At 44.9% G+C, this 14,780-nt stretch overlaps 1 protein-coding gene across 3 annotated transcripts in view; it reads left to right on the top strand.

Moving 5' to 3' along the window:
• The window catches only part of efl1 (elongation factor like GTPase 1), a 144,621-nt gene that overhangs the window by 9,178 nt on the left and 120,663 nt on the right, over nt 1–14,780 (top strand). For 2 of the 3 annotated variants that reach the window (XM_034184059.1, XM_034184065.1), the window contains 3 exons: nt 4,532–4,616; nt 5,650–5,783; nt 14,595–14,732. In XM_034184059.1, coding sequence (XP_034039950.1) covers nt 4,532–4,616; nt 5,650–5,783; nt 14,595–14,732 — 357 coding nt within the window. Of the gene's footprint in view, nt 1–4,531; nt 4,617–5,649; nt 5,784–14,594; nt 14,733–14,780 lie in introns of those variants that run through there. The other variant, XM_034184075.1, reaches the window with a different exon arrangement.

Below are 14,780 nucleotides of genomic sequence, written 5' to 3' on the forward strand. Positions count from 1 at the left end.
ACCTCTTTCTTGACCTCATATTTAACTGTAGACAGCACTGTAACAGTAAAACTTGCAATTTCTAACCTACATTGTTTATAAATGTAACTATTAAATTCATTCTAACATTTAAATTCTCTCTAAACATTTTACTTGTCGAAATTATTATTATTTTAAGTAGTATTAGTAGTTGTAGTAAAAAAAAAAAAGGCTTCAAAACTGGACCTTTAATCTAGGGGTGTTGTGGGGGGGGCATCCCTGCCTCATGCCCCCATTCCATCTGGATTCGCCCCTGCTTTTGCGTTTGAGCACAAAGAATGGATAACATTTATTTATGCAGAAAACATGACCAGATTTACAGGTAAGGTTTTATTGCGTTTTCACATCATATGGTCCTCAGAAAGAGAGTTTATGTGCATTTGAGTGGAAAATAGTGTTAGTTGTTGACGCGTCGCGGAGGATCAGCTGTGTTTAGCAGCAGATACGGAGCGGCTCAGAGAGAAAAAAAAGCATTAAAATGTCTTTGTAAAGGTGTGCTGTTGTCACCGCGTTTTAAGAGGTGAGGACAAGTCGTAGCTGTTGCAGAAAACCGCGGATGAAAAGCTCACAGCTCGCTTAAAGTGTGTAGTTCAGTCGAACCCCGACCTCCTGCCCACGGACCAAGTTTAATGCTGCTATCGACCCACAATGCAAAAATAATAGTAATGCACAGTGACTTGGAGAAGTAACTTTAATCTGATTACTGATTTGGAAAGATTAACGCGTTAGATTACTCTTTACTAAAAAAGTGGTCAGATTAGAGTAACGCGTTACCGGCATCACTGGTGACCAAGCAGCCCTGTTTAGGGATAGCCCTGCTTGCTCCACATGGAGACAGACCTAGAAAAGGTGGTCTAAACATGGCTTGTCTCACTTGACCCGGTTGGCTCACTGCTGCCAACGGGCATCACTACACGTGGTGCGAAAAGAAAAACAAAGAACCTGAAAATTGCTTGCTGGAATGTACGCACAATGATGGACTCAGACAATATCGATCATCCTCGAAGACGCTCAGCCTTAGTCGCCAAAGAGCTAGCAAGGCTTGACATAGACATTGCTGCACTCAGCGAGGTGCACTTTGCAGACCAAGGGTCACTCACCGAGGAAGGTACAGGCTACACACTGTTCTGGTCAGGGAAGGCTAAAGAAGATCGTCGACTCTCAGGGGTCGGGTTCATGATTAAGAGCGCCATAGCACATAGGTTACACAGTTTGCCAGTTGGACATTCTGACCGACTCATGTCACTCCAGCTCCCCATCAACAACAAAGATTTTGCCACTATTGTTAGTGTGTATGCCCCAACCATGCAGGCCGACATCGGAGTTAAGGAGGCTTTCTATAGCGATCTGCACAACCTTCTACAGCACGTCGACACCCAGGACAAGCTCATCATGGGAGATTTCAACGCCAGAGTGGGCCGCCACTCTGATGTATGGAAGGACGTGCTAGGGAAACATGGCATAGGCAACTGTAACGACAATGGCCGCCTGCTGCTGGAGTTCTGCTCTGCACATGACTTGACGATCACCAACAGCCTGTTCCAACAGAAAGAGAGATTCAAAGCAACCTGGAGACACCCCTGCTCCAAACACTGGCACCTTCTGGACTACGTTCTGACGCGACAGCGTGATAGAAGAGACGTACTACATACCAGGGTGATGCCTATCACGGATTGCTATACGGATCATCGCCTGGTCCGTTCCAAGATTGCTTTCACTTTCAAGCCCCCTCCTAAGAAGAAAGGCCCACAGTTTAAGAAGCTACAAGTCCACAAGCTGCAAGACATAGACACAAAAATGGAGTTCCAGGCCAAACTAGAGGAGAGACTGGGTGGAGAAGAAGGCCTGCCTGACGACCCTGAACAACAGTGGATGAGATTAAAGACCATCCTTCAGGAGACGGCAGCAGAAGTAGTGGGCTTCTCAGCCAGGAAAAATAAAGACTGGTTTGATGAGTCTGATGCACAGATCCAGGAACTACTAGAAAAGAAACGTGCATGCCACAAGACTTTTTTAGCTAAACCTGATGACCACTCTGCCAAGACAGCTTACAGAAATGCCTGCTCCACACTGCAAAGCAAGCTCTGCATACTGCAGAATGACTGGTGGCTAGCTTTTGCGGAGAAGACACAACAACATGCCGGAGACATGCGCTCCTTTTATGAAGCCCTTAAGACCATCCACGGGCCAGCACATCAAGTGCAAGCACCCCTGCGCTCCTCAGACGGCTCCACCCTTCTGACGGACAAGGAAACCATTATGCAACGTTGGTCAGAACACTTTGAAAACCTCTTCAGTGACAAGTGCACTGTGCAAGAGTCATCAATCAAGAAGATTCCCCAGGTGGAGGTGAAATGGGAACTTGATGACCCCCCAACTTGAAGAGATCCGAAAGGCCACCACGCAGCTGAATCCAGGGAAGTCTCCTGGCATAGATGGCATCCCAGCAGAGGTGTACCAAAATGGAGGTGAGGTAGTCCTCGACAAGCTTCAGATTCTCTTCTCCAGTTGCTGGGAAAAGGAAATGGTTCCACATGACCTTCAGGATGTGGTCATTGTCTCCCTGTACAAGAACAAGGGCGACAAGTCCGACTGTTCTAATTACTGGGGCATCACTCTCCTCTCAATAGCAGGTAAGATTTTGGCTTAAGTGCCGTTCAACAGGCTTACCCCTACCATAGCGCATGAAAATACTCCTGAGAGTCAGTGCGGATTTCGGGCCAACAGGGGAACCACTGACATGATCTTCGTCCTGAGACAGATCCAGGAGAAGTGCAGAGAACAGAACATGGCCCTTTATGCAGCCTTCATAGACCTAACCGAGGCTTTGGACACGGTCAGTCGTGAGGGTTTGTGGAAGATTCTTGCACGCCTTGGCTGCCCTCCAAAGCTCCTCACCATCATCCGCCAGCTGCAAGAAGGCCAGATGGGACAAGTGAAGTACAACGGGACTCTGTCCGGCAGCTTCCCCATCTCAAATGGCGTCAAACAAGGTTGCATCCTCGGGCCCACTCTGTTCTCCATCTTCTTCAGCATGATGCTTCGTGAGGCCAAAGAAGACTTGACAGACGGCATCTATATCTGCTTCAGAACCGACGGAAGTCTGTTTAACTTGCGGTGTCTTCTGTCCCACACTAAGATCACAGAACAGCTAATCATGGAGCTGCTCTTCGCAGATGACTGTGCCCTCGCTGCCCATATGGAGCAAGCCTTGCAGCACATTGTCAACTGTTTTGCTGAAGCAGCAAGAGCCTTCGGCGTCACCATCAGCCTGAGAAAGACAGAAGTGCTATATCAACCGGTCCCCCATACAGCATATACCCCACCCCAAATCAACATAGAGGGTACCAGCCTGAATGCAGTAGAGCACTTCACGTATCTCGGTAGTGTTATCTCAAACGACGCATCTGTTGCCAAGGACCTAGACAGTCGCCTTGCCAAGGCCAGCCGTTCTTTTGGTCGACTCTCAAAGAAAGTCTGGCAGAATCATGCACTGCGCCTTTCCACAAAAGTGCAGGTCTACAGAGCCATTGTGGTCCCTACCCTCCTGTATGGAGCTGAAACCTGGGTTCTGTATTGCCAGCAGATCAGATTACTGGAACGCTTTCATCAGCGTTGTCTCCAAAACATCTTCGGGATCAAGTGGCAGGACTACGTCTCAAATGAGGACATCCTTACCAGAGCCAAATTGCCCAGCATGGAGTCTATTATACTCAAACAACAGCTTCATTGGGCAGGCCACGTAGCCAGGATGGATGATACACGCATGCCGAAATTAATTCTCTTTGGCGAGCTCAAGGAAGGGAGACGAAACCAAGGGGCCCCCAAAAAGCGCTATAAGGACCAGCTGAAGAAACAGCTCTCCCTTCAGGCATTCAGCATCAGTCATGGCAGCATCTAGCTACAGATAGACTCAGCTGGCGTTCCAGCATCAAATCCGCCAGCCTGAAGTTTGAGGCAGAAAGAAGTGAGGCCTCACGCCAGAAGCGTCAGAGACAGAAAGAGCGGGCAGCAGCACAAGCCCAGCCTACTCAAGTGTTCATTTGCCCCAAGTGTAACAGGTCTTGTGCATCCCGCATCGGACTTTTCAGCCACCAGAGGGCTTGTAGAAAATAAAGTAAAAAAAAAAAAGAAAGGCCTTCCCACTATCCTCGCAAGCGAGGAAACTGCCAACAACAACAACTATAGCACGTTGCGGTGTAGTAAATTAAATCAGTAGAGTGTTGTACTCAGTGTGTGTATTTACTATAGCACGGTGCGGTGTAGTAAATTAAATCAGTAGAGTGTTGTACTCAGTGTGTGTATTTACTATAGCACGGTGCGGTGTAGTAAATTAAATCAGTAGAGTGTTGTACTCAATGTGTATATTTACTATAGCACGGTGCGGTGTAGTAAATTAAATCAGTAGAGTGTTGTACTCAGTGTGTGTATTTACTATAGCACGGTGCGGTGTAGTAAATTTGTCTTGTGCAGTTTGTTGTAATCATGTTGTTGTTCGTCTCGTGTTGACTAGCTGAGGTACCTGGACAGCAGAGAGGATGAACAGATCAGAGGAATCACCATGAAGTCCAGCGCCATCTCTCTGCACTATCGCCATGGTAATAACTCCCACACTCGGCACCTGTCGCTTTAGCTCAGCCGTGTTTCACAGACGCTCTGCATTCTGTTTGTGGCGGTGCCCCATGGGCTTTTCTACAAACTACGATGGCACACCTTAGACATTTACAGCTACAGTCTGTGGATTTTTAGAGGGTAAATAGCATAAATCTAATAAATCTGTTCATTGGTGTACAGTCACCAGGGACTTGAAGTGTTTTCTTTGGAGTCCTTCAGCTGGACACATGAGGCCACCATCTTGATACAGTAGCCTAGCAGGGACATACTTATTCTGCCTTTTGCATTTTGCAGTGCGGCTGGTAAGACTGAAGAGAAGAAAAAGGTCCACTCTGTCCACACTGTGGACGGCTGCTCATGCAACAAGTCTGAGAACCCTTGTCGTTTTAAGTTTTAATAAATCGGATGTTGGATTGCACCTGGAACAGAAACCAGGATTGTATAAAGAAACTTTGGTCCAGTAGTCTTGTGATTGAAGGGTCCAGGATGTCTCAGTCTGGATCAGTAAGGTTGAAGAACACGATTTGTACCACTTTCATAACCCAGGGATAGACCTTTTAAGCACGGACCGCAATGGCCACCAAGCAAAAGTATTATTAGGTTTATGAACAGCCTGGTGGCCACAGAGGGCCGCCTACTGGGGGATATTATCGCCATACACATCGTGTATTGCAATAATCGTATCATGGAACCTGTATAGTAATTTTACTTTTTGTTATTATTAAAAGAGTATTGTGATACTGTGGAAAGTCAGCTACTGCGTGGAACAAATAATGACCTCTTGCAGAAGAATCAGAAATGATCAATTATGAAATACTACAAATAGGAAGCTGATAACCTCAGGGATTACAATTTGTACTTCAAAATAATTATTTTTAAAATTAAAAGATTCACCACAGATTACTTTCTACATAATAGGTGTGAACAGTGATGTCATTGAGTATTGTGATACGTATCGAATCATGATATGTCTTGTTCCTTTGTGTGTCCTATTCATGTGTCCTCTTGTCCTCTCAGGCGATGAGGAGTTCTTGCTGAACCTGATCGACTCTCCTGGTCACGTGGACTTCTCCTCAGAGGTGTCCACAGCTGTTCGGCTGTGTGACGGTGCGATTGTTGTGGTCGATGCTGTGGAGGGAGTGTGTCCACAGGTAACTCAGACTGCTGCACCCTCATTCTAAAGGAGGCGTTTTTGGACAGTGACTCACGTTACCTGGTGTTGTCTGGTTTAACCACTGCTTGTGTTGGGAGAAAGATGAAGAGTTTCTGTTTTTACATGTACAGTTTTTATGTTGGAGCTGTTTGAGAAGAACAAAAGCAGTCAACCTCATGTGAAGAGCCAACATTGCGCCTTAATGCTCTGATCACAGCACCATTATGCTTTCATCACAGCTCACAGCATATCTACTTTCACCACCTCTACTCCTCACAATAACTGCAATTCCATTGGGTTCCCTCTGATTCACACATGTACTCAGTCTTAGTCCTACTCACCAGCAAACCTTAGGTGGTTTGTTGTGGAGCTTCTCCCCTGAACATATATACCTGAACATCAATGAAATCACCTGCTGAGGTGATTGGTAGAAAGGGAAACCTGCAGTGTCTTGGCCCTAGGTGGTACATGATTTCTCCACCCTGCACTAGAGACTCCTGTCTGGTCTCCATCAACTTGTCCATCACCACATGCAAACAAGAAAGGACCCAGAGCTCATTCCTGGTGTAATCCCACCTCCACCTTGAATGAGTCTGTCATTCTTACTGTGCATCTCACCGCTGTCACCCTGTCCTTGTACATGTCCTGCACCATCTTCATATACTTCTCTGCTACTCTAGACTTCCTCATACAATACCACAACTCTTCTCTTGGCACCCCATCATTAACTTTCCCCAAATCCACAAACACACAATGTAACTCCTTCTGGTCTTCTCTATACTTCTCCATCAGTACTTTCTTAGCATGAAAACATTGAGCTCAAAAATCTTTTGGTCACAGTGTCCGTGAAGTCATGTCAGCTTAGCCGTTTAAGTTGCAATTAACGGTTAGAGTTATGATGATTGTTTGTTTGAAATCTAACTCCGTCAAGTGCTGGAAAATGCCACACGAGTCCCTCGTGTTAATTGCCACGATTGTGGCAAGATGCCAGTCTCCCATGAACTTTGATGTCTGCAGATCCACCGGGAACCAGAGCTGTAATGGTTCTGGTACAACTGTGAACCCTGGACCAGATAAAAAATTGACACTGTCTGCTGATAGAACTGCATCAGACAACACAGGATGAGGTGTCCTCTCAACAATACGGTGTGTGTGGAAACTGGCTGAGAGAACCGTCTTGGGTGCAAGTGGTGGTGGTTTGATAAACAGGAAAGCAGTGGCAGTGAAAGTAGCAGCGAATGGATTAATTTAATTATTCATTCATCAGCTATGTGAGTCTTTAGGAAGTTTTCAGAAGTGAGTTGTTTTTTTTCCTTGTGTGGCAAAAATTTCCTCTTTTTTTTTTTTTTTTATTGTTTCCCGGAGTGGCCTGGGTCCGATTTCAGGTACCTATTTGCCGGAACAATGTATTGTTTGTAAAGTTGATTACACCCCTATTCCACAGGGCACCGTTCTATTACAATCCCCCACGATCCAGAAAAAGTGCAATAACAGGATAAAATGGCATGCCTCCTATTAGGCTGGCTCATAAAGTGCAGACCTCGCAACTGGCTGGCTTATAAAGTGCATACCTAACAACCTGTTCAAAAACAAAAGTAAAACTGCGCCTAGCTGTGTTCTCAGCCAGGACCGCAACAAACGCTGGTTTTGCTTCATATTTTTACCCCAATGGAACACAAACAAGTATCAAGCTACAATCACTAGAATTACCCTGTTTAAACATGTTTGAACATGATTGAAGTTGTTAAGACTGGGAACACCAGGACGTGACCATGTAATGACACTGATTTGGTGAATTGGGAAGAAATTTTTGAACAGCTCAAAACTTTCACCCCGATTTCAAAATTGGTGCTGATGATGGCCATAACGACTGAGTGTACCAAGCTTGAACAAGATTGACAAAAGATGGATCAAGAAGTTACTGTGATGCTTCAAAACACTCCCCGATTTGCTATTCGGGATGAAACGGGAAGGAATGTCGCTCTCTGGAATAGGAGTATTAGAAACTTTCTCCGATGAGATGCCACAGTGGATATGAAGTCTTGCATATTCACGTCTTCATCCCCAACATTCATGACTGAAAAATAACTGTAATGCGCAGTCCTTTTCATCGAGAGCTGCTGATTGTACAGGCAGCAGCCAATAGGAGGCTTCATTACAGGTTTTATTGCAGTCTGTGGCGTCCTTAAAACAACTGCTACAAGCCAAATATGGATTATAGGCCCATCGTCTCACCGGTATGGGAAAATATGCTTTTATGACTAAAATGAGCAAGAAAATGGGACTGAGCAATATCTTACTTATCTTATGAATTGCACCATTTTTCAACAAACTGCATATGCAAATTTTCTAGGGTAGTTCCCCAGACCCCCCTCAAGGAACTCTGTCCCTGCAAGGCCTTTCAAGATCATGATCAAAATTTTCAATTTTCATTTTTTTTCCCAAGGATCACTGACATCACTTATTCTTGTTCTACCATTTATCTGGGTCCGGGTCATGGTGGCAGTAGACCAAGCAGGCCCAGAAGCAGCGGCTCTGCTCAGAGTCCCTCCTAGATGTTTGAGCTCCTCACACTGTCCTGGAGATACATGATGGAAGAACCTCACTTACACCGCTTGTATTCCTAACCTTGTTCTTTTGGGCATTCTCCAAATGTCACGAGCGTAGGTTAGGATAGGAGCATAAATCAGCTGTGTTTGTTACTCATGGGTTTTGCACAGCCCTCGCTCCAAGACCGTTAATTCATGTCATTAATTAGTTAACCTAATGAGGATAGAGTAAGATTCTAATTAGCATGAAGGCCAGTGGGTGGAAATACTTTAGCCCAACACGCTGACTCCTGTCTTTGAGCTCACTGGCCTGTTTCTACATCCCTGAAATTCACGACTGCTCTCTCCTGGTTGGAGTGGTTTTGGATATTAGTAAAAGCAACCTTGTAGCACCATCACACATTTTATTTAACATCAAACACAGAGAGGCTTTTACTACTGATCGTTTCAAAACCCTTTCATATAACTTGACAGGAGGCAATACTTTAATTCTGTTTGGTGACCTTGATTGTCCGTAAGCAGCAGCATCATCAAGCATGTAAATGACTGAGAGGGATTCAGCAAGTGGTGCATTAAAATGATTCAAATGATTAAAAATTATACAAAAGTTTAATGAAGTTAGTTCAAATGATTCAAAACACGCAATTCATTTATATTTGTGTCTAAAAGCATTCAGATTACATAAAATACCAAGAATGTCCAAAATCAAAGACACAAGAGTATTGAAATGTCAAAACAAAGATTTTGATTCAGAAAATCTGTGAACTTGTCCTAAAATCACAAACACTATTTTTTTCCCCCCATCTGCATATATAGTCATGGTAAATGCCACACTGGCAGAACCATTTATGAACATTAATACATATATATGCAATTTATTCTTGCAAGACAGAAGGTATGTAGTGCATGAGTGAATGTGGTGTGTGTGTGACCCCCATCTGCCCTTCCTGATCAGCCTAAAACATCCTTCTCAAAGCCAACCGACAGCTTCTATCAGGAAGGGCCAACCACCAAAACAACACAAAGACAGACAAGAACGAGAGACAGACAAATGGTGAAGACAATAACTGTGACGTGAGACACTGAGGAGACGGGGTCCCAACCATACAACATACCATGACAAACATCCACACATGAACAAACAGTGACAGCAACAGTCTGTTGTCTAATTAGTGAGCATCCATACCCTAATCTAGAACACAGTAGTGTTAATCCCCTTAAGAGCACCCAAAAACCGAATTGTGGTGACGGCCACAAACACACAGCCATCCACACACAGAGACCCAGATCACAGCTAAATATCCGATCACTACTGTGGCTGGTGTGTTGGGCCAAGACAAGAGTACAGAACCTTAACATAGGACATGGACCACTCCGGCACGTCAAAAGCCATGCGGCTGGCCGTGAGCACCGACAGAAACGGGTCCAGGACACAGGGCCCCGGGGGAACCAGGAGAAAAGGGGCAGCGGAAGGGCGCAGGGGCCAGGAAAGGCAGCCCCCAGAGCCACCAGGCAGCACAGCAAACCAACAGGGTAGCGGCCCGATGGTGCCGGAACGCACCCCCGACACCACCCCTCCCCACGGAAGCACAGGGAGCAGCCCCATACCACTGAACTATACACTATGTGGAATGGCCGTCACGGCTGAGCGAGTGAAGCCAAGCCGCTGCATTGTCGGCCATCTTGCGTCCCCCAAAAGGCACAAATGCCGCACAGTGGAATCAGGTCGATAGTATAGGGTCAAACTCACCAATTTCTGCAGAATGAAGCCCTTCGTCGAGTTGTTACGTAATATTATTAAGCTCTGTTAAGGCCATTTATAAGACTTGTACACGCAGTGTAGTTTTTGATAGATTACTAAAGTAAATAGAAACAAAAACTTGTTAAATCTATAGACATAAGCTCTTGCAGTGCAACACTATTTGAATACTTTCTATCATATTATGCGCTTGTGAACACGAACAAAGCCCCCCCCCCACACACACACACACACACACACATAATGTTCATTTGACACATACAGTCTCACACACTCACACTCACTCACACACACTCAAAACACCCCCCAAACAGTGCACATCAACCACAATCAAATGCACAAATACTTTTAATGTCGTGCGCACACACACAGAAGGGCACACAAGTAATTCGTCAATCAGTTAACGTAAATATTAGAATGTATTTTAGATTTGCAGAAGTAGGAACATTGCAACAAATCACAATCACAGTTGATGTAAAGCAGTCAATCCATTCACACGTCAATGTATACTCTATCAAATTGAAAATTAATTATGTGGCAGCTTTAGTGTCTGAAACAACAAAATACAAAAGAATACAACTAGAGCAATGGCCCAATTTTAAATGAGTTGTTTACAGTTGTTTACATTTCAAAACTTTACGTTATCTGATTAACACATTTGAAAAATATCTTTTCATGTATGTACAGAGTGTGTATGCACTTTCATCATCAGATGGAGCAGCAACTTATTTGGATCCAAAATAAAAATAGTATAGTAATATTATTTGATAATGCTCTATAGAAGTTGACATTTTCAAAGAAGCCAGACCAAGTTAGAGGCAGAAAATTTCAAAATGTATATTACATATATTATATGTATTATTATTATTATTATTATATTACATATATATTATAATATTATATATATTATATATATTATATGTTTTACTGTATAATATATTTATTATATGTATATTACTGAATAATGTATATTACTGAATCTGGCCTGACAACTTCATGGAAAACTCATAATAATAAAGCAAAATTGAAAATCCTGACAGTCCTCTCCCATGATTTTCATGAGTATCACGATTCATGCAATTAAAGCTTCGTGCAAGAGAGCTTCTTGCTCTCGGTCGGGACAGCCGTATTTTTCTTTCCTCCTCCCTCCCCAACTTTCCTGCGACTGTAGCGTGTTTGTCTGTGATGCTGCCAGCCCTGCTCCTCTGGAAATGGCAAAATGGATCTGATTAAGTGGTCTCTGAACGCAATTGACACTATTTTTTCTACAAGACACTCGGGAGCGGAGGACCCAACCTGTCCTTCCGGGACACATGTGGCGGAGGTGGCAAGTCATGTGCCTGTACACGTTGTCTGTGGAGGACGTTGAAGATGTTTACTTATTTGGAGCTGTGGTGACCGGGTTTCTGCTGTGTGGAGCGGCCATAGCACTGGTTTACCGGAAAATTAAGAAGGTGGAGGCGGCATTAATTGGCCCGTCCAGGCTGCCCCACATGATCGATTCGATTGGAAGGGCAGTGTCAGCTCAGTCGGCGGGTGTTAACCGCACGTTGGAATCCATCTCGGGGAGAATGGCTGCACTGGAAAACCGCTTTGATCGTCAGTAATGACCACATCTCCTCTGTTCAGATGTATTTGGGAGCCACTCTGAAGTTTCAGACAGTGGAATCTTTCAGGCGTCTGTTAATCTGGATATCTATTTGGTTTCCAAATACCAGCTGCCCTTCAAGGCCGCTGGGATAAAATCCTCCCCCCAAAGAACACTCCTGATGCCTCACGCCTTGTCTTACCCCGCCTCTCTTGTCTTTCCCTCTCCCTCCCTCCCTCCCCCAGTCCTGTGATGTTGACTGTGGGACCTTGGACTCTGGTGGACTGATTCAGGACTGGGATCCCCCCCCCCCCAGGATGGACAGATAAGGCCTGTTGATGGCGCCAAGGGCGGCCTCCGGGCTGTCTGTCTGAACACTGGACACACTCAAGTCTCGGCTGTCGTCTGTTGTCTGCTGTGATTGTTTACTGTTTTCTGTGCTTATGGGTTTTTTTTTTTTTTTGCTTCAGTGGTGCTGTGTGTGTTCAACACAGCAGCAATGGAGTTTTTTTTCTTTCCCAATACTTTCGTTGTATGTGCTTTTATGTGTGTTTATGTACCGGACCGGCTTATGTGTGTTGTTGTTTAAGTGTGTCATGAAGCCGGTCAAGGTTTGCTCAGCCCTGCTCGTGACTCAGGGCAGGGACATACATCTAGAGCTGGGTCACCGGGCGCCGTAAAGGCGACCTCTGCTCCTAACTGGCAGTTAGGATGGGTTAAATGCAGTAAACACATTTTATTGTGCAGGGAACATGTGCCTATGTGCATATGACAATAAACTCCTTTGAATCCTTGAATCCTTGAATTGCAGCGCAAGACGGCATTTTGCGGTGCAAGCAAAGCTAAATCAAATCAAACACAGCTAAATCGTCGATTATTAATCTTAATTGTGCATGTGCGATGAGTGTCTTTTTTATATCGGCGTTCGAAGTTCTGGGGGAACAGAAGATGGCGTTTTCTGTACTTCCGCCGGCCAATCAAGGTACAGTGATCGATCGGGCTCATTCCACGTAGTGTATAGTTCAGTGCCCCACTGCCCCTACACAAGGGAAGCATGCAGGGCACCGGCATAGACCCACCAATAGGGGGAGCCCCAGAACCACACCACCAGTGCCACGGCCCCCGAGGGTGGGAGTGAGCGGTGGCAAGGACGGGGGGCAAAGGAGGCACCGCAACTGAATCCAAAGCACAAGGTAGGGACCACTGGCCCCCAGACAAGAGGCAAGGGCCAACCCCGGAGCCAGGAAGAGCACAAGGCCCCCTGACAGCCAGGCCCTCCAGCTCAGCCAGCAGGGCCCCCCAAACCCCCCAACCCACACCCCACCCCAAACACCAAAGCCCATCCCGTGGGGACCACGGCCCCATCCCCCCAGCAGCCACCAACACCCGTGCCCCATCACAAACACTATTTGAAATTGTGAAGCAGTTGATTTGTAAAGTGTTACGTGTTTTAAAAGCTCTGTCCGATAATCACAACAGACTTTGTAAATTTAGAATTGGGACTCAAATGTTAAGTTTAAAGTGTTTAGGTTTTTAGTGTTTTGTCTCCGTTTTGTGATCGTGGCGCTCTTTGTCAGGATGTCACCACAATAAGGATTGAAAAGATGTTCAAAATCTCTAAAGCTACAGTTACATTAACAACAAGTGACAGAGTCAGCTGGGTGTCACCGTCATTTGTAGCTAATGTGATGGTAGCTTTAGAGATTTGGAGGCTTTTCCTGAACAGCATTTTTAAAGAGTGTCAGCAGGATTGGAGAAGTCTTTCTGTCTTCATTTGGAGCCCCCTAATTTTCAAACGTAGTGCCCCAAAATCTGGTCTTGCAGGTTTGAATATTTGTAAGTGATGACATTTTTCAGCCAATCAACCAGAAGAAGCATCTTCATACATGATTCTAGGTGCTCTGGACCTAAAGTGAAATTTTCAAGATGGTGCTGGCAGACATCTTAGATTTGGCCCAGTGTTGAAAAATGCTGGGATTTTTGGGCGGGTCCTGGGGTCTTTTTAAATTGTTTTTAAACAAAAGGTCTTCAGAAGTTAAGCCAACCATCAAAACATCTTGGTCAGACAGTGGTCATGTAACTGAGGTTCTGGACCCAACTAATCAGTGTGAGGCCGCCATCTTGAGCCCCACAATGTAAATAAATCTTTGGACTTTACTGTGTTATCCTCAGCATTTCAGTTCATGTGACAGGATTTTATTGTTTTGTCTTTTTTTAAATAAATGATATTGTATGCTTTTACGATTTTGATGGCAAATCAATCAAAATAAATAAATAAATAAAATTCTTGATTCACTCACGGTCTTGTGAGAGTTGAATGACACAGCTGAACTATTCCTCCATCCGTTTAAAAACGTGAATCTTGTTCCACAAGGTCACCTTAGTAATCCACCTCTGTGTTCAACAGCTACCATATTTTCATTGATGATTTTGGCCACCAGGGGGTATAATTTCTCATGCCTCATGTAACTGTGATAACTTGACAAGGGGTTCTTGGATTGTGATGGAACTTGCTATTCAAGGTTGGATTGGTCAGAACTTGGACAGGTTTGAGGTTGGTTCGGATCAGAGTTGTACTTGTTGGCAGTTGACCATGTGCCAACGGCTTTACAGTTTTTAAATGTAATAAATATATTGTTTTCATCAGCACCTTTACAAAATACAAAATAACCCTCAACTGAAACATATATTTAATGTGACCGATGTCTCCTGGTCTGATCCCAGCTGAGATTATTTCTTTGGAAGTGTGTCAGTTGCACAAAGTGTTGGAGCATTTGTGTGTTGAAGCAGGCTTTGTGTGTGTGTGTGTGTGTGTGTGTGTGTGTGTGTGTGTGTGTGTGTGTGTGTGTGTGTGTGTGTGTGTGTGTGTGTGTGTGTGTGTGTGTGTGTGTGTGTGTGTGTGTGTGTGTGTAGACCCAGGCTGTTCTGCGCCAGGCATGGCTGGAGAACATCAGACCTGTTTTGGTTATCAACAAGATAGACAGACTTATCCTGGAGCTAAAGCTGACGCCGCAGGAAGCTTACAGCCACCTTCAGAAGATTCTGGAACAGGTGAGCCTTCCAGCAGGATCTCCACTCAGAGTGCTGCGTTTAGAAATG

Source organism: Thalassophryne amazonica, chromosome 2, assembly GCF_902500255.1.
Source record: "Thalassophryne amazonica chromosome 2, fThaAma1.1, whole genome shotgun sequence".
NCBI lineage: Eukaryota > Metazoa > Chordata > Actinopteri > Batrachoidiformes > Batrachoididae > Thalassophryne > Thalassophryne amazonica.